Here is a 20,118-nt window from a genome sequence, read left to right on the forward strand (position 1 = left end):
GGCCTTTGGAAGAGCAGCCAGTGCTCATTACCTCTAAGCCATCTCTCCAGCCCAGAGTAACCAGTGATCTTAATCCACTGAGTCATCTCTTCATTCCCAAGCCAGACTTGTTTTTTTTTTTAACAGCAATTGCTTTACACTGTAATGGTTCATTTAACATTGTTGAAACCTACTGTTTCTTAGAAATGCATAATTTGGGTATAATTTTAGTTTAGTTTATCAGTACGTTCTGACATATTACCAGAAGTGGTCTTTATCTCATTTTAAAAATAGTCATGTGGCAGATGTTGAATAAAGAAAAACACTAACTTTTTTAATGGCGTTGGTAATTAAAACTTTTGAGGTGTGGTTTGTTTTTGGTTTTGTTTGTTAGTTTGGTTTTTTGTTTGTTTGGCCTTAATTTAAATTCTTACGTAGTTCATATTACTGAATTTCCTCTTAAGCCTAAACTTGCTGTTACCTGTTAAGCAAATCTAGGGTTCCATGCATAGTAGGCAGGCACTCTTCTAATGGAGCTATGTTCCCGGGCCCTAAAAGGCATTTTGTGCGCATGTGTGGAATTTCATTTAATATTATTGGTGTGTGTGTATGTGTGTGTGAGTGGGGGGGGGGGTCTGACTGTGGTCCTGGGATTGAATTCAGGTCACCAGGTTTGACAGCAAGTGCCCCTACTTTCTGAACCAACTCATTAGTTCCATTTTCAAGTCTACAAGGTGAGGAAGTTCACCTAAGATCTATAGAAAGGTTCTCACCAACTTACTTTTTCCAGAATTCTTGGTACTGAATTTTGTTGCAGGATATTTGATTATACTGTGAGCCCCGGGAGTGTCACATTTACTGGGGGAAAAAATCTGGTTTTAGTTATGGTGTGGCTCAGCCTTATCACACACCTTTAATCCAAGACTTTCTGCTTAAATATTGTAAACAAGACTAAGTAAAGGCAACATAGGTCAAGAGGAGAAACAAACAACCAGTTGATGGGAAGTGAACATAGGATTATTAAGAAAGTAACAGAGTAAGAGGGACTCAGGAGGATGGATAGAAGTGCCTGAAGTAGAAGGGAGTGACATTTATTTTGAAGAGTCCTGTTGGAGACTGGCAAGCTTTGGAGAAGGGGGTGTTCCTTCTGGGACGTTGGCTGAGCAGGAAGGTCAGCTGGTGCTTTCTCTGCTTTTATGAGCTAGGAGGCTTTTACCCCAGCATCTGCCTGCCTAGTCGTTATTGGTAAAATCCAACAATGGAGATTTTGTTAAGAACAATAGAATTTTGTTCTTATTGACAGTAAAGCTCATAGGGTATATAATAAACTAAAGCAGCGTAGCCTTCCATGTACAGAATAAATTATATAGCTTACAATTTTTATTTTTACCTTCTACTCATATCAATATATAGGTGTTACACACCTTGACTCCCAGCACTCGGGATGCAGAGGCAGACAGATCTCTGTGAGTTCAAAGCCACCTTGGTCTACAGAGTGAGCTCCATCCAGGACAGCCAAAGCTACACAGAGAAACCTTGTATCAAAAATAAACAGAACAAAAAAGGAACTGAATGAAATCTGTAGTTTGCTTGGATTGAGGGGAACTAAAACGTTGGTAGGTCATATAGCAGTACCGCACTGAAAAGTGTATAAAGTGGTCCGTTGTCTTACCAGGAATAGGTACAAAATCGTTATTAGTAAAGCAGTTTGGCAAAGCTGCTAATGAGAAGTTCCATTGTGCTGCTGTGAATTCACACAGTAACCACTGCACAGCCTGGTACAGCCGTTGCAGGTTGTAGATATGAATGTAATTTTGATTTCTTGCTCATCTCGTAAGTGCTATCTTTTCTAGTGGCGAGTAAGAAAAGAAGCCATGATGGGCCTGGCTCAACTTTACAAGAAATACTGTCTTCATGGTGAAGCAGGAAAGGAAGCTGCAGAGAAAGTCAGTTGGATAAAGGACAAACTTCTGCACATCTATTATCAGAATAGCATTGATGACAAGTGAGTAATATTTTGGTAAAATTACTTTTTATTTTTAAATACTTCTATTTAATTTTCATGTGATTTCTAAATTATTTCTAAATAAATAGAAATACTTTTCTCATATTTATACATATGGTGCTTAAATATGATTGTTTCCAGGATTGTAAAGTAGCATAGTACTAGTGAAATAAGTGTAGGCTTGGGGGGCAAGGCGTAACAGAGATTAAAGTTTGTTTGATTGCGCTGTCAGTCCGTCCGTCCTTCTGCCTCTGCCTCTTGAGCTCTGTGATTACAGGCATGTAATGACTGATAGCGTAATGACTTATGAATCACTAAATATATGTATTGCATTGGTTAACGAAGAGCTCTCGTTTTTATAAATTACTTCGGTTTTTGTAAAATATTTTGTAGTGTTTTATTGAATTAGAGTGATAACTTATTAATATGATGGAGGATGTTCTGTCTTTACCTCATGACAGCATGGAAGGGAATTGAACTACAGTCAGGACGTTAGTAACTTTCTTGATAATTAGCTGTCCTTGGTGTCATGGCTTTCTGTGCAGTGCTGCTTAGTTTAATCTGTAATTTCAACCTTGTAAAAATTAGCTGAGACAGCCAAACACCAGTGTTTAAGAATGGTGTGTTTAAGAAAACAGGGTTTGGGGACTGGAGAGATTGCTCAGAGGCTCAGAGGTTAAGAGTATTGACTGTTCTTCTGAAGGACCTGGGTTTAGTTCCCAGCACCCACATGGCAGCTTATAGCTGTCTATAACTCCAAGATTGGACACTATTACATAGACATACATGTAGGCAAAAGACCAGTGCAACTAAAATAAAAGTAAATTATTTAAAATGGAAAAAAAAAAAAAGAAATGAAAACAGGGTTTGGTGGTACAGACCTGTAATCCCAGCACATTAGAGGCTCAGGCAGAAGTTTAAGGCAAACTTGGCCTACACATAGCAAGTTTGAGACCAGTCTAGGGTACATGAAACTTGGTCTGAAAAAACAAAAAAAGACAACAACAATCTTCTCCTCCAAAACTAACAGAAAGACAGAACAAGCTGGACCAGTGCTTACACCTGCAATCCTAGCACTGAGAAGGGCTGAGGCAGGAGGGCCTCCGTGAGCTCAAGGCCAGCCTGTGCTGCAGTGTGGAGTAACAGCTAAGCATTGTAGAACAAAGGTTTTATGACGTATAGTGAAATAAAGCCATGAGTACAGAATATCTAATGTAAAATAACTATTAAAACGATCTCAAGTGAAGGGGTGCCTGCATACCGAAGCTTTTCATGATTTGCACGCACATAGCCCTCACCGTTGGTGAGCTAAGCACTGGTGTATAAACACTTTACACAAAATGGTTAAATTTACTTTTTGTCTCTTAAATAGCATAATTGTTTCTGTGTGTTTGTTTTCCATAGACTGTTGGTAGAGAAAATCTTTGCTCAGTATCTTGTTCCCCATAACCTGGAAACAGAAGAGAGAATGAAATGCTTATATTATTTATATGCTAGCTTGGATCCCAATGCTGTAAAGTAAGTTACTTTTTAATGTTTCGTATTTCCTACATGGGTTTTGTTTGTTCATTTGTTTGTTTTTAATGCAGTATGCATGCTTCCATTTTGCCTGTTTACACACAGCTTTCATAATGCTGTTAGAGTAATACGGTTTCAGGAATCAGCCATTTGTGTCAGCATTTGTGTGTATGGGCATTAAAACTAACCTGCTACCCTTGGCTACGTAGTGAATTCAATGCCAAACTAAATATTTGAGATCTTGACTGAAGGAGACATAGGTACAAGTGGACTAGGTGCGGACTTGGTGGCACATGCCTTAGTCCCAGCAGCAAGGAGGCAGAGCCCAGTGGATCTCTGTGAGTTTGAGGCCAGCCTGGACTATATATCATGTTCCAGAGTAGCCAGAATTCTGTAGAGAGACACTGTCTCAAAAAACTAAGGGGGAAAACCTACAAGGGGGCAGGGATGTAACTGTTGGTAGAGCTCTTGCCTGATGTGGGCAAGGCCTTAGTTAAATCAACATACATACAAATAATGAGTAAAACACTGCGGTCTCAAAAAAAGAACACAGAAGATTTGTATGATGTAGATTTTTTTGGGGGGGGGGCTTCTTTTTCTTTTCCTGTTTGTCTTGACAGAGTCTTATGTAGGCCAGTCTCCCATGGAATAACACTGATCTTCCTGCTTAGACCATCAGGTGTTAGGATTACAGGCGTGCTCCACCTTGCCTGCTGACTCTTGCATTTTTGTCCATTTTTAGTCTGGTATTCTGTGTGCGTGTGTGTGTTCCAGCATGCATGTACAGCAGCATCTGTAGGTGCCAGCAGTGTCAGGTGTCCCTGCCTTTTACCTTGTTTGAGGCAGGATCTTTTGTTCATTTTGTGTATGCCAGGGTAGGTAGCCCTCAGATGTCCAAGGAGACTCCTGTATGTCACAGGAACATTGGGATTATTGACATGAATTAATACTTTCATGTGTACTGGGATATGAAAGCAGGTATTAATTTATATGTAGCAAATACTTTCTCACTGAGCTTTTCCCTCGCCTAGCAATTAATTTACTATGTATACAGTGCTCTGCCCACATGTACCCCTGCATGCCAGAAGAGGGCATCAGATCACATTATAAATGACTGTGAACCACCATGTGGTTGCTGGGAATTGACCTCAGGACTCTGGAAGAGCAGAGAGTGCTCTTGACTGCTGAGCCATCTCTACAGCCCAATTCTTTTCTTTTCTTTTCTTTTTTTAAAATTAAGATTATATGATCTTCTTTCCCCTCTCCAACCTCTTATATGCTCCATCTCCTTGCTCTCTCTTAAATTCATGGCCTGTTTTTAAAATTCTTAATGAGGATGGGATTGTATATGCCCATGCCTAAATAGATAAATACAGCTGAGTCTCTTTAGTGTTGTTTATATGGACATGGTTTTAGGGCTGACCACATGGTATTCGATAATGAATCGGGGGGCTTATCCCTAGGGAAGACTATTTCTCCCCTCAGCATTTCTTTGGTTGCTTATAGTTTTGTCTAGAGGTGGCCCCCTGCTATTTTTCCCTTTCATGTTAGCATGTCTATTGGTGTTGTCCTTTTTCAGGTCTTGTTTAAGCAGCCATAATATTGAGGTAGCATAGGTAAACTTTGCCTGTCCTTCCTTTTGGTTTTTTGAGACAGGGTTTCTCTGTGTAGCCTTGGCTGTCTTGGACTCACTTTGTAGACCAAGCTGGCATTGAACTCACAGTGATCCGCCTGCCTCTGCCTTCTGAGTGGTGGGATTAAAGGCGTGCGCCAGCCTGCTGGGCTCCCTGTTCTTTCTAAGGGATACAGTCTCACCAGATTTTCTGTTGCTCTGGTTCCTAAAATACTGCCAATCTCCTGTCTGTGGTTGTTCCTGGTCTTGGTTGCCATGGCTGTGTTGTAGATGTGTGAATTAAGCATGGCCACAACAAGGTCGCTTGTCTCTGCATTTGGATTATTGTTATTTTCTATAATGGTCTCAATGTGTTGCAAAGAAAGGCTTTGATTGAAGGTGACAGTTATGCTTACCTGTGTGATAAATACTTAGAATACAGTTAGGAATTATGCCAGTTTAATAAAGTGGTGGTAGGTTCATCTCTAAGATCCATGACCTCACTAGCCCTGAGTATTGGCTAGGTTTCTAGTGCCAGGCATGGTTGTCCAGATAATGGTAGTTAGAGAGCTGTAGGTTACATCAAGAGATGAGTGCAACTATCATGCCTTAGAGTTATTGTGCCATGCTTGCTGTCGTCTACAGGCAGTACAGCTGTTAGGACAATGGTGACTTCATTCCCTTGGAAGCTTGTGTAGCACTCTGACACTTCCTTAGGGAGGAAGTTTTAACTGACTCTGAAGCAGTCTTCATTCCCCAGAGCTGTTTTTCTAGCATTCAATAATCCGTTGTCATTTATTTATTGTGTACTCCAGTTTCCATGTCTATTGGAACTGGGCATCTGTGCCCCGCCCCCTTGTACCATGTATTCCAGGCGTTAATACTTGTAGTGAGAATTTTGGAATTTTGGTTTCTTGAAAAACACAGAAATCAGCCAGGCGTGGTGGTTCACGCCTATAATCCCAGCACTCGGGAGGCAGAGGCAGGTGGATCGCTGTGAGTTCGAGGCCAGCGTGGTCTACAAAGCGAGTCCAGCACAGCCAAGGCTACACAGAGAAACCCTGTCTCGAAAAAACAAAAAAAACAAAAACAAAAACAAAACCAACACAGAAATATTTTAAGAATTATGTTTTGTTTTAATCCCAGGTGTGGACGGAGAAGGGTAGAAAAAAGAAAAACCCACAAAGCAGTAAAAAGTCCAATTACAAGTGGTGCTCAGTTGTGGAGCTAGGCAGAATGGGAAATTTGATTTAAAATGTTGTAGAGAAAATGGCAGGGGATGAAGGAATGGATTTTTTTTTTCCAAGATGACTAGCAAAAAAATTGATTGTGGTTGCTACCACTGGGATAGCCGTGTGCTGCCACCTCACCCCCTGTTCCCAGAGGGCTTTTTTTTTTTTTTTTTTTTTTGCCTTTTCTTTTTCTTTGTTTCTTTCTATATTCTATTTCAAAATTGTTTGGGAGAATGGTTGAGCAGTTGGAAACATTGCAGGTAGAAATGCAAGGGCCTGAGAAACAAACAAACATGGCTGAACTGGGAAAACAAGGGGTCGCTGCTTTTTCTGAATGGAGAGGTTGTGGGTGGAAGTGGAAGTGCTTGGGAAGTGTGCAGCGAGGGAAAGAAGCTGTGCTGGAAGGCGGCTGGGTCAGAAGAGCTGAAGAGGAGGAGGACAGTCCGATCAGCGAGAGCTAGCTGCAGCGCCGTGGTGTGGTTACGAGAGCACCACCACCAGCTGCCTCCGTCAGCATACAGCGTATGGCTGCCGATGGTGGAGGGTAGCGAGTGTTCTATAGAAATGATTGGTTTAAGGCAGTCTAAAGAGGCTGTGCTTTCGTGCAAATTCTAATGGGGAACAAATTCTAAATAATTGTACTACTCAAAATAGGGTTATTCCCCAAGACTGGAAGTGATTAGTGGCAGCTGTAATAGAGGCCTGTCCACAGCTGCAATGGTTAACATGGTGAGAGGAAGAAGGTGGGAAGACTGAACAGCAGACTAGGGGGAGGGGTGGGTACAGTAAAGCTTTCTTGCTGAGTGAAGGGCAGTGCTCTCCAGGAAACAAGAGCAGATACAATTTGATGATGATACTTCAGAACAATGTCACTTAATGGCCTTTAAGAGCTTGGGATAGAACTGGAGAGATGGCTCAGTGGTTAAGAGCACTGTTTGCTCTTCCAGAGGTCCTGAGTTCAATTCCCAGCAACCACATAGTGGCTCACAGCCATCTATAATGAGATCTGGTGCCCTCTTCTGGCATGTAGGTGTGCATGTAGGCAAAACACAGTATGTATAAAAAATAAATAAATCTTAAAAAAAAAAAGAGCTTAGGACAAAGTTAAGAAGCCCAGAGCCTGGGGAAAAGTCCACATCTTTTACAAATATATACAAGGCTCTGAAGTAACCTTCAGCTGCTCTTACCTAGTGGCCCTCAGCTGTAGAGATGTGTTGGCAATGCAGATTTGTTTATATTTCACAGGGAATGGAAAGCTGTGAATACCATCAAAATTGATAAAAGAATTGAGTAGTAGAGGTCTGAAAACCTTGGCTACTGGCCAGAAAAGCGCTTATTTCATTGAAAATGTCCGTTTATAATTTCACGCTACTCCAAGCAACAGGCATAATTAATGGTTAGGTATAGAAGGGAAGAAGTGTAGAGAGAATTTTGGAATTTTGGTTTCTTTAAAAACACAGGAATATTATAGAAATATGTTTTTGTTTTAATCCCAGGTGTGGGCCTATGGGGTGCTTCAGACTGCCCGCAGCAGCTGCCTGTTGATTTGTCTTGTGCTCTGGTAGAAGTGTGGTTTTCCAGCTGCAGATAATTTCTGCAGTTGCATGACTTGGAATTAGCTGGAGCCCTGACAGGCACAGTTGGTGGTTGGTGGTGCTTGTTGTGGTCACGGTTTGCTGGGTAGTCTTCTGCAAAAAAGAAGCAAGAAACCAGATGTCCTGAGTGTAAAGATCAAACTTGGCCCAAGGAACTTGACTCCCCTAATCAGCAGGAAGTAGTCTAATGACACCACCTGCTTACTGTTGTTGTTGTTTTTTTTTTTTAATGTTTTTTGAGACAGGGTTTGTCTGTAACAGCCCTGTCTGTTCCTAGACTCATTTTGTAGAGTCTTGAACTCACTGAGATTCACCTGCCTCTGCCTTTCCAGTGCTGGGATTAAAGGCGTGCGCCACCATGCCTGGCTGTACATCTCCCACTTTCTGATCCTTGACGTTATTCAAGGATCTTTCACCTTTCATCTCCTTTGTCTCTCTCTCTGTCATGTCACAGAGGAGTTTATTAAATAAGCATGGGGAGAGAAGGCAAGGAGGAAGGGATACCCCAGAGAGAGAGACAGAGACAGAGGAAGAGTCTCTCTCTTACTTAGTTAGTGTCCGTGGGTTGGAAGAGAGAAGAACCTATAAAGTAACATCCAATAACAAATACTCTCAACTTTCCCATGTGTTTTGTATACTTGGACATTTTGTCTTTTACTAGACCAGAACTCTAGCCACCTCTGTTTAGAATTAAAAATGTTTTTCAGTCAATTCATGACCTCCCTGGAAAGAGCAAATTGATCCTTGGAACATCTTTAATCCTAGCACTCAGGGCAGCAGAGGCAGGCAGGTCTCTGTGAGTGAGTTCAAGGCTAGCCTAGTTTACAAAGTGAGTCTAGGACAGCCAGGCCTACACAGACAGAGAAACCATGTTTCTGGGTGAGTGGGTGACAGGAGTCTGTCCAACATGTTTAAGACCCCAGATTTTATCAAGCATTACATAAAAAAATTAATTCCTCTTACCATAGTTCTATATTAAACTTCCTTAAAGTCTAATAAATGTTACTTAAAATTTTTATGTATGAATATAGAAAGAGCACACTTAAGAGAAGTCATAAAGTTTGCAGTGTTGTTAAATAATGTATCTGTTCATGTTTTTAACCATGTATAGAGCTCTCAATGAGATGTGGAAATGTCAGAACATGCTTCGCAGTCACGTGCGTGAACTGTTGGATTTACACAAGCAGCCCACAGTAGGTTTATGACTTTTGTTTTTAATTCAAAGATTGCAAATGTTTACTTTTTCTGTAGTACAATGTAATTGAAGTATTGCAAGTTGTTTTGCTTTCTAAAATGTCAGTTAAGCAGTTCTTAAAGCTAAACTGCTTTTTTTTTTGTTGTTAGTTTTTCTCTTTTTTTTTTTTTTTTTTTTGTTTGTTTGTTTGGGTTTTTTGTTTTTTAAAGCTCAAGCTGCTCTGAAGATGACTATGTTTCCCGGGTTAGCCCTAAACTCTGGACAGCCTTCCTTTCTCAGCATATGTTAGCTGGGATTTTAGTCGTGTATTAGTTATTTTTATTTACTTTGGTGACAGAATACCAGACAGGATCAAAGGCAACTTAAGGAAGGAAGGGTTTGTTTTAGTCCACGGTTTTAGGGCACAGTCCACCAAACCAGGAGGCCTGGCAGCAAGAGCTTTAGCCAAAGGGTCGTGTTGCCTAGGCTGACTGTGAGTTCCTCTGCTCAGTTGATACTCCTACCTGAGTAGATGAGGTAACGAGTACGTGCTACCACACCTGGCCTTTGAATGCTCTCCTGCTACTGCCTCTTTCCCTTCTTTTTGTCAAGATTTGTTGCTTTCCCACTGTTCTTTGCTAAACTCTCTCAGAAGGGGAGGTTAGCCATTTTTTATTTTTATTTTATTTATTTTATTTTTATTTTTTGATTTTTCGAGACAGGGTTTCTCTGTGTAGCCTTGACTGTCCTAGACTCACTTTGTAGACCAGGCTGGCCTCGAACTCACAGTAAATCTACCTGCCTCTGTCTCCCCAGTGCTGGGATTAAAGGCATTCGCCACCATGCCTGGCGCCAGATTCTGGTGAATTTATTTAAAGCTAAGGAACACATTGTACAGTTTCTTTTATAGAAATTTATTAATACAGATAACTAGTTCTTTTATTTATGTTTTAAATTTCAGTCAGAAGCTAACTGTTCTGCCATGTTTGGGAAACTGATGACCATAGCAAGTAAGTGTGTTTGTGTACCCAATGAGCATATAATAAATATCAAGACAGTTTGTGTATGAATGTTTGCCTGCATGTATATGTACATGATGTATGTGGATGTTCAGTTCCCTGGAACTGGAATCAGAGATGTGGTGAACCCACATGAGGTGCTAGGAAGTGGAACCGGTGCTTGCCAAGAGCACAAAGTGCTCTCACCTATTGAACCCTCTCTCCAGCCCACTCAAAATAGGTTACTAATTTACCCAATGAAATTGTGAATATAGTGGTGAAAGATAATCCTTAGTTTTGTTTATGAGCACCCTTTGGTTCACCCATCCTTATTTATTTTGTAATATTTTTTAAAAATTATGTGTAAGCATGTGTTTCTGTGTGTGGGTACATGTACCTTTGGGTTCCAGAGAGAGCAAATCTCCCTGGAGCTGTCGTTACGGGCAGTTATAAGCCACTTGATGTGGGTATTACGTCCTTTGCAGGAGCAGTGAACACTTTTGACTGCTAAGCCATCTCCAGCCCCTTGCCAGTGTTTTACAGACACTTTTAGTGTGGTTACCTTCGTTGTCTAATGTTTATTTTCTTCATTTCATAGAGAATTTGCCTGACCCTGGAAAAGCACAAGATTTTGTAAAGAAATTTAACCAAGTTCTTGGTGATGACGAGAAACTGCGGTCTCAGCTGGAATTATTAATCAGCCCAACTTGTTCATGCAAGCAAGCTGACATTTGTGTGGTTAGTCAATTATACTTTTAATTTTTCTTCCTAATAACTTGTAGAAATCTGTGTTTCTTTTTATCTGAGACAGGTGTCTCTGTGTAGCCATGGATGTCCTGGACTCCCTTTGAAGACAAAGCTGGCCTTGAACTCCCAGAGATCCACCTGCCTCTGCCTCCTGAGTGCTGAGATTAATGATGTGTGCCACAAGGCCCAGCAGAAATGTGTATTTCATTACATACATTTTTGTGTGAATTTTTAACTATGGTAGATGCTAAATTCTTAGGACTATAATATGTGTTTCTTTAAGTAAGAAGTGTTTTGTATGCATGTATTTCCTTTTTTGTCTCTGAGCATAGGAGCAAAACAAGGCAATAATTTAATTGTAGTCATATCGTAAATGAGATTTAATTTGTAGAAGTAAATTCCTATGAAGATTTCTGTCTTCTTGCACTCCTTAATTTCCAGGAAACCACAAACTTAGGGAAGAAACTTGCTTTGTTCTGTCTTCTGTGTTTAATGCTATTATGCAGATATAATACATTATGCTAAGATAGGCTTAAACACGAAAAAAAGATAAGCATTTGGAGTATTTATTTTTACCTTTGTTCTGAAAAGGATTAGAGTTGATAATTATTTACATATGTAATGAGGGATTAAAGATTATAATAAATGTTCTTACAAAGTTCTCTGGAAGCATAAACCAGTTTTTATTCACTGTGGGGAATCTAAAGAGAAGGGTATGCAAGAGGGGGTGTGCTGCAAGACCCACTTAGAAAGAGGACGAACCCTTTCCCTAGGTGTATTCATCACCTTCGCATTTAGCTGAACAATTTTTCTGCTTTAAAGATTACATGTACTGCTTTGGCACTTAGAATTTAGTAGTATTGTACGTTGCCGAGAATCTACTGATATAATTGGATGGATACAGTGAAAAATGACTTGACAACACTTATGAGAGCACACAGGTACACACAATAGATAAAAAGTAAATAAATAAGTGTCAATCTTAAAATGTGACCCTCAGATGTTTATAATTAAAATATCCTAGCAGGCCATTAGTGCTAATGCCTTTATGAATCAGGAAAGCAGAGATAAATCGTATTTGTACTGAAAAAGAGCATGGTAGCTAGGCTTGGAAATGCTTGTCTGATCCCAGCCTTCAGGAGATGAGGGCAAGAAAATCATGAGTTCTGCAGTGCACAGTGAGGTCTTGCTTGCTTGTCTGCTTGCTTTTAATAAATACATAAATAAAACAGAGCCAATCAGACGACCAGAGTTTGATCCTTTACCCGTGCAGTGGAAGGAGAAAACAGAAACCCCTAATTATTCTCTGACTTGTACAAGCCCTCCGTGGCCTGTGCCTATATTCGTACACATAAAATAAATGGACAAATCTAAATTTAAGAGGGTGGTAATAGTTCTTTTCTTACTTTTCTAAGCACTGTGCAGTTTGTATATGTTATTAAATCACCTCTGGTCTTTTATGTAAGTAGAAGCACAAGCCTTGTGAACTTCAGTGTGGTGGGTTGAGAGTGGTCCATTGTGCTTACGTAGCACTGTAGAGAAAGGGAGGAGAGTTGCTAGAGGATGGCATCAGCTGTTCCCTGCAGATCCATGCTGACAACCCTAGCACCTCGGAGGCCCAGGCAGAATGGAGACTGGAGGCGAGTGCCTTAAGACCCTTTCTCAACAGTTCAGAAACAAAACAGCAGCAAAAAATTTCTGTATGGAGTTATCCAAATATACATCTGAATGTTACTTTGTCCCTTGATCAAGTTTATACTGCTCTACTTTACTGCCTATTTTAGTAGTTTGTATTCTATGTGATCTCTTCTTACCAGTTTAGAGAGAAGGTGATGGAAAGTGACAGTGAATACAGTATGGTATGTGTCCTAATAAAACTATGTATGGAAAAGTACCATTCGCTCCAGGCAGGGATAGAACCAGGCCAGAGAATGACTTATTGTAGAGTAAGTAACTCCTGAATTGAGCCTTAAAGGATATGCAGGAGTTAGATCATTGTGTCAGGAATGGCTGTTGCATTTCCAGTTTGGGGGGAAATGAACACTTCTGTGTAGTATAAAAGATAACTAGCGCTGTTACTCTGTGGCAAGCTCTTATCAGAGTTCAGTCTTAAAATCTACACGGAGGGAGAGAACCGCGTGCTGAAGGCTGTCCTCTGCCCTCCACACGCAGCTCATGGGATGCATGTGTCCACACAAAACACACATACTAATAATCATAAATAAAATAAAATTAAGGAAATAGAAGATGTCTACATGGGGTCTGTTCCTTGTGATTGGAAACTTTAGATTTGGACCTGGTTGATAAGTATTAACACAGGAGAGGTTCCAGTAAGACCGCCATCCTTGGTCAGAGCTAGCTGATAAAGTCCTGCATTCTTTGAGCCTAAATAGAGACAATTGCTCTTATTTATGGGTTCAGAATAGTGTAAAGTAATTCTATGTCCACATTATTAACCTTCTGGAAGACTGCATGCTTTTGTTTATCTCTTCCTTGTGTTTTTCTTGAATCGAAAAACATTGTCCGACATTCGTCCGCTCCTTAATATAGCCCATGTCTCCCCATTTTGTAGTTTGCCCTTTAGACCAGGTTTCCTGGGCCGATGCTTTTGGGACTTCCAGAGGAGCCCACATTGATCCATGTGCCGCTGGCCTGGCTGCACATCCCCTCTATTTTCAACAGTTTGGGTTTGGTTTTGTTGGAGGTGCCAGGGGAACACGTGGGTCAGAGGAGTCAGTCTTCCTCTCACCTTATGGTCCTGAGGATCAAACTCAGGTCACTAGGCTTCGTAGCAAGCCTTGTCCTCCTCTGAGCCCCTTTCCTTTTAAAAAAGAAAGAGAAATTAGAGCTGCACTAATGGCTCATACATCTCTTGAAGAGGACTCAAGTTCAGTTCCCAGAGCCACATAGAGCAGCTCACAACTCATGTAACATGTTTCCTTTACAGAAATAAATGACTCTGATACTGTGCTCCGACCTCTGGGCGTCACTTTCAGGTGCACAACCCTAAACTCAACACATACATAATGTTAAGAATATAATCTTACTAGTGGAAATTAACTGAAAGAAAAAAAAAAGCCAATTTTTTGAGACAGGGTTTCTCTAACATCGTAGTCATAGCGTGATTCACTTCATTGGGGCTTTGGGTTTTTCAGTGATTCTTCTCTATATAGTCATTGTTACTGTGTAACGTACTAAGATGATACAACTTAAAGTAAAACATTTTTCTTTTATAGAGAGAAATAGCTCGGAAACTTGCAAATCCTAAGCAGCCAACCAACCCTTTCCTGGAGATGGTCAAATTTCTATTGGAGAGAATTGCTCCCGTGCATATTGATTCTGAAGCCATAAGGTAAGCTAGGAAGTGTATGCAGAATGAGTAGATGCTCATCAAAGTGCATGGCTGTGAGCGTAAGTGCTGGGCCCATGGAAAGCTGGGAAGCATCTCTTTAAGCTCTTCTTGATGAGAGATGTGTGCCCACCTTTCAAGTAGTAGGATGGGCATGGTAGTTTTATTTAATGTGTTCCCTCCCTCCAACCCCAGACGGTTTCTCTCTGTAGCCTTGGCTGTCCTGGACTCACTATGTAGACCATCTGGCCTTGAACTCGCAGGGTTCCGCTTGCATCTGCATGCTTGTGCCTCCCCAAGTGCTGGGATTATAAGCATGCACCAAGACAACCAGCTGGAAAGCCAATATTCTATTAAATTACAAAATAATAAAGCCATTTATTCATGTTTGTGAATAAAACATTTTTTTCAGTAAAGCATTATGTTATTACACTAAATAAAAGTTCTATAGCAGAGGGCTGGAGAGATGGCTCAGCAGTTGAGAGCAGTGTCTGCTCTTCCAGAGGTCCAGAATTCAATTCCCAGCAACTACATGGTGGCTCACAACTATCTATAATGTGATCTGATGCCCTCTTTTGGCCTGCAGGTGTACATGCAGGCAGAGCACTATATACATAAGAAATAAATCTTTTTTAAAAAAGTTCTATAACAGAAGTGTAAGACAAAAATCAGAGATCCGCCTGCCCTTGCCTCCCTGAGTTCTGGGATTACAAGTGTGAGCCACTTCTTCTGTCTTATTTAATGTATTTTTTGAAAGTCCTTAGATTTGTTGTATTTGCTAATTTTAAAAATCCTTAGTATATATACACACCAACACTTCAAAAAGAAAATCTTAGTTCTATATGCTTATCTACTGGCAGCTGAGTTTTCTTAAGCATTTTAGTAGTCACATAATATTCTGTGATACTGGCTCTGCGAGAACAGAATGGCATCTTGAAAAAGAGGACTTTTTAAAAATCCTTTTAAAAAACCCCAACCTATTTATTTATACAGTATTCTGCATGCATGTGAGCCAGCAGACCAGAAGAAGGCACAAGATCTTGCTATATACAGTTATGAGCCTCCATGTGGTTGCTGGGAATTGAACTCAGGGCCTTTGAAAGAGCAGCCAGTGCTCTTAACCACTGAGCCATCTCTCCAGCCCCTAGTCTTCATAGTATATATCAAATGATTTACTATAGTAAATTTCTGTGGATGATTTTGTCTTGTAGTGATAATTGTTTTCTATGTTGGAAGACTTTGTTGAACTCATTGATTCTTAATCCAAATACACGCAGATTTGGAGACCTGGTCCTAATACTCAAGCGACCACTAGTTGTTTCCCACGTGTGAGTGACCACTGTGACTGTATTAGAGGATGTGTTACAGTAGTTTTCTAAGTTTACCATAACATAATACAATCAGCTGTCGGTTATGCATGCATACATACATACATACATACATACATACAGTTTCACTGTTTTAGAAACTAAAAATTTCAAGGCCAAGAAGTCAACATTTATTTTTCTCTTGTCTTCCAGATGGCTACCAGCTTCTCACTAAATTTTCAAGTGGGCTCTGCATGCCTGAGATAATCTGTCCCTTTCCCCTTTTCTTATGAATATAGTGCTCATCCAAGATTAGGCTCATCTGTATTATTTCATGCTACACAATTATTCTTTCATGCCCTGTCTCCAAATAGAGTCGCATTCTGGATTATTGGTGGCTAGAATCTATGAGCTACAGGGGAGCAGTGCAGCCTGTAACTTGAGTTCTATTTTTAAATTAACATTTTCTAAACTCATTTCCTTTTTTACAAATTAAATAAAAAGGGTTTGGATCCCAAAATGTTTGTCTATTGTTAGTTTGAAAAATGTAGGGGCTAGAGAGACGGCTCAGAGGTTAAGAACACTGTCTGTTCTTCCAGAGGTCCTGAGTTCAATTCCCAGAAACCACATGGTGGCTCATGAGATCCGGTGCCCTTTTCTGGTGTGCAGGCACACATGTCATCAGAGTACTGTATACATAGTAAATAAATAATTTTTTAAAAGATCTCTTTATTGCTGGGAGTGATCGCTCATGGCTTTAATCCCTGAAGCAGGTGGATCAATGTGAGTTCGAGGCCAGCCTGGTGTATAAAGTGAGTCCAGGACAGCCAAGGCTGTACAGAGAAGCCCTGTCTCGAAAAAAACCCAAAAAATTAGCCATATTCTTTTTTGTCAGTATCATTTGTTCTGTCTACCTTCTGCCTCCCCACTAGCTCTGTGTGCATGGATTGCATTCAGACCTTCCACATGCTCACTGCATGTTCTTATCAGTCAGCTCACCCTGCCTCTGAAGCATCACATTTAAATGGGTTAGATTAAAGACAGGCCAGGAGAAATAGGGATTCTTGACTGCATATTAACTTTGAAAGGGATGTGCAGTGGCCTCAGGAAGTCTCACGAGGGCTCATTATGTCCGCAGATTACTATTGTGGATTCCCAGTGTTCATGGTCTTCTAAGAACTCACTGTGAGTTATGTCATCTCAAGATTTTAGCACACTAATTTGTAAAAAGGCAAGTCAGTTCTTTTCTTTCCAAAAAGAAGCCATATTCCTTATATTTAGCCAAATCTTCACAGAATACTACTGTATAAATAAAAGTTTATTGTGTATCTAGTGAAGCACAAATTATATAACCCAAATTGTGTGTGAGTGTCTTGTTACGAGCTATACATCTGATGATGGTTAAAAGTAGTAGAGTTTTGAGGGATCAGCCTAGTGAAGACCACCTGGGAGCACCGTCCAGGTCATTAGCCTGGAGTCTGTGGGTCACTTAGGGGGTTTCCAGCTCTATAAAATCATAACAATGATAATTACTACTTATTGAAATTACAGAGGAGTTTTTATGCATGTAAATATCATTCATATTAACTAATACAGAAAACATAAACTTTAACACACTCAACATTCTTGTACATTATGTCCTGATTAATATTGGAAGTTGTTTTAGGGGAAAACAGCAAAGAAAAAAGGACAAAGGAAGTAACAAATATTTAGGTGGGCCAGAGCTATAATTGAGTAGGAAGGAGGGAGGGGGAGGGGGGCGGCATGTGCTTCAAAAATAGTGTCAGTCTTTGTTTGTTGGTTTAGGTATATTGAGGAGGGTCTCACTAACGTGTCTGTGACTGTCCTAGATCCAGGAACTTGATACATAGATCAGACTAGTCTTTGTTGTTGTTGTTGTTGTTTTGTTTTGTTTTGTTTTTCGAGACAGGGTTTCTCCGTGTGTATCACTGGCTGTCCTGTACTCGCTTTGTAGACCAGGCTGGCCTCGAACTCACAGTGATTCACCTGCCTTTGCCTCCTGAGTGCTGGGATTAAAGGTGTGTGCCACCACACCCAGCTAGACCAGACTTGTCTTTAACGTGTTACCCTCCTGCTACTGCCTCCTGGTTATTGGAATTATAGGTTCAGACCTCCCACCACCAGCTTATATTGTACCATTTTAAAAGAAAACATTCAGGCGTGTTTTTATACTCCTTTAATCCCAACACTAGGGAAGCAAAGGCAGGTAGAGCTCTGTGACTTTAGGGCTAACTGATCTACATCACGAGTTCGAGGCTGGCTTGGGCTGCATATACCTTGTTTCAGTATAAACAGAAAGAAAAATAAAAGATTTACGAGTAGCAGAAAATTATATATACTGAAATTGTTTTAAAATGTTAAAACTACAGTAGTCATAGTGGTAATGGTTGCAACTCAGGATTGAGAGTAACTCAGGGCAGAGGAGAAGAAAAAGAACTGAATCCTGGGGTTGGAGAAATGACTCAGTGGGTAAGAGCACTGGCTGCTTTTCCACAGGTCCTAAGTTCAATTCTCAGGAACCACATGGTGGCTCGTAACCATCTCTAAAAGGTTTGATGCCCTCTCTGTCATGGAGGTGTATGTGCAGACACATATATAAATAAATAAATCCTAAGAAAAAAGAACAGACTCCATAGGAAATAATGATGTCATCAAATTATGAAAACATTTTGTAAGAGGAATGGCAAAAGGTAGAAAATTATGATTAATTTTTATGTGAACACTAAAGGTTAGGTTAATGTGATGGCTGAGCACGTAACAGTGCTTGCCACCAACACTAATAGTTGGAGTTTGATCCTCAGAGCCCACATGGTAGAGTGAGAAAACCAAATCGTCTTTACTCGTGCCATGGTGTACACACACACACACACACACACACACACACACACACACAATAAATGTAAAAGGCGAGGGGGTGGACAGAGGATTCTGCAGTGAACAGCATATGCTGGGTTTTTTCCTTCCTTTCTCTTTGTTTCTTCACGGAGGGTCTCTGTATTACCCAGCTGTCCTACCACTCACTGTGTAACCCAGGCTGGCCTCCAACTCAGGAGATTCGCCTCTTGTGCCTCCTGAGTGCCGAGGTTAAAGGTGAGCACTGTCATGCCAGAGTGTGAATGTATGTCCTCACCAGGGGTTCATGTTCAGTTCCTAGTACCAGGCAGCCAATAATCACCTGTAACTCCACCTCTAGGACATATAATTCCATTTTCTGGCCTCTGCAGGCACCACACATATATACAAAAAGTAAAAATCAACCTTTAAAGACAGAAAAGAGACTAAAAGGCCGAGGGCTCACAGGTTACCTAGAGGTTAAATAAATACTAAACGTCTCTGCTACTTCAGAAAGAAGGGGACGCACCATGACCAGTGCAGTCACCCTGGGATGCCAGAGACCAACCTAGGGCTCCGTAGAGTCACAGACTTAGGGCCAGCCGCTGCGTGCCACACAGAACAAATGGTAGAGTTTGAGCACAGAAGACTGAAGAACTGTGGCCCCCTCAGCTGCTGTGAATTTTGAGAAATCAAAGGAATAAATATTTTTTCACAATTCTAACCTGCTTTAGACAATAAATTGGAATGTGAAACAACAAATCAAGACACCTTGAAGTAAAAGGGAAAACAGTGTACAGCAGTGGAGTAGGCTTGTAGAAGAAGCTTTTTATTTTATTTTTTAATGAAAGACTTTGAAATAATTTTGTTTTTAATTGTATATGTGTGTTGGGTTTGTGCATTTGAGTAGTGCCCTAAGCATCTAGAAAAGGGGGTTCAGTCCTCTGAGTTAGTGTTAGTTATAGGTGGTCTTGAGCCACACCTGGTCAGTGTGCTACAAAGCAAACCTTGCTCTGCTGCATGTGTGATCTCATGAGCCATCTCTCCACACCCTCGTGGGTTTTTTTTATGTAGTCCATGCCGGCTTATTGAACTTGTATTTTTCTTCCCTCAGCTCCCCAAGTGCTAATATTGCAATCGTCTAGCACACCATTCAGGCTCATACTGTGTGTGTGTGTGTGTGTGTGTGTGTGTGTGAGAGAGAGAGAGAGAGAGAGAGAGAGAGAGAGAGAGAGAGAGAGAGAGAGAGATTTATTTTATTTATTTTATTAGAGCCAGAAATCGTAATTCCTGTGAAGCTTGTGATTCCAGATTGTAGCATGTAGAGACAAGGTTATCCCTCTGCTACACACTGAATTTAAGGGCAGCCTGGGCTATATGAGACCCTGTCTCAGCAACTACAAAACGTTTTGATTGGTGTGTGTTAGTCCCAGCTGACTAAGGCTGGCTAAAAGACGAGTCTGGGCTATGTGCAAAGACCCTGTCTCCTGAAGTGAGTCATAACAATTTGAGTGGCGCAACCATGACATCAAAGGAAAATAATTTTTTACCCTCTCCCAGAGCTGGGCAAACATGGCAGTCCTACTTAACCACATTCCCAGTCTCATATTTGTTTTTACTTTAACTGCTATAAGTTTAGACAAGGAAAGTAACTAGACACCAGTAATTGTAGTCCTGTGCGATCCTATCGTTCAAGGGTTGGATCAAGAAGGACCAAGAGAAGCCAGTCTGGGATGCGTGTGAGAGATC

At 40.7% G+C, this 20,118-nt stretch overlaps 1 protein-coding gene across 3 annotated transcripts in view; it reads left to right on the forward strand.

Annotated features, from left to right (window-relative positions):
* Positions 1-20,118, forward strand: part of PDS5A (PDS5 cohesin associated factor A) — a 95,995-nt gene that overhangs the window by 42,891 nt on the left and 32,986 nt on the right. For all 3 annotated transcript variants that reach the window (XM_084797585.1, XM_084797586.1, XM_084797587.1), the window contains exons 12-17: positions 1,833-1,984; positions 3,389-3,502; positions 9,053-9,134; positions 10,077-10,125; positions 10,712-10,851; positions 14,097-14,212. In XM_084797585.1, coding sequence (XP_084653711.1) covers positions 1,833-1,984; positions 3,389-3,502; positions 9,053-9,134; positions 10,077-10,125; positions 10,712-10,851; positions 14,097-14,212 — 653 coding nt within the window. The remainder of the gene's footprint in view (positions 1-1,832; positions 1,985-3,388; positions 3,503-9,052; positions 9,135-10,076; positions 10,126-10,711; positions 10,852-14,096; positions 14,213-20,118) is intronic.

The sequence above is a fragment of the Acomys minous genome (assembly GCF_964271855.1).
Source record: "Acomys minous genome assembly, chromosome: 10".
In the NCBI taxonomy this organism is placed as follows: Eukaryota; Metazoa; Chordata; class Mammalia; order Rodentia; family Muridae; genus Acomys; species Acomys minous.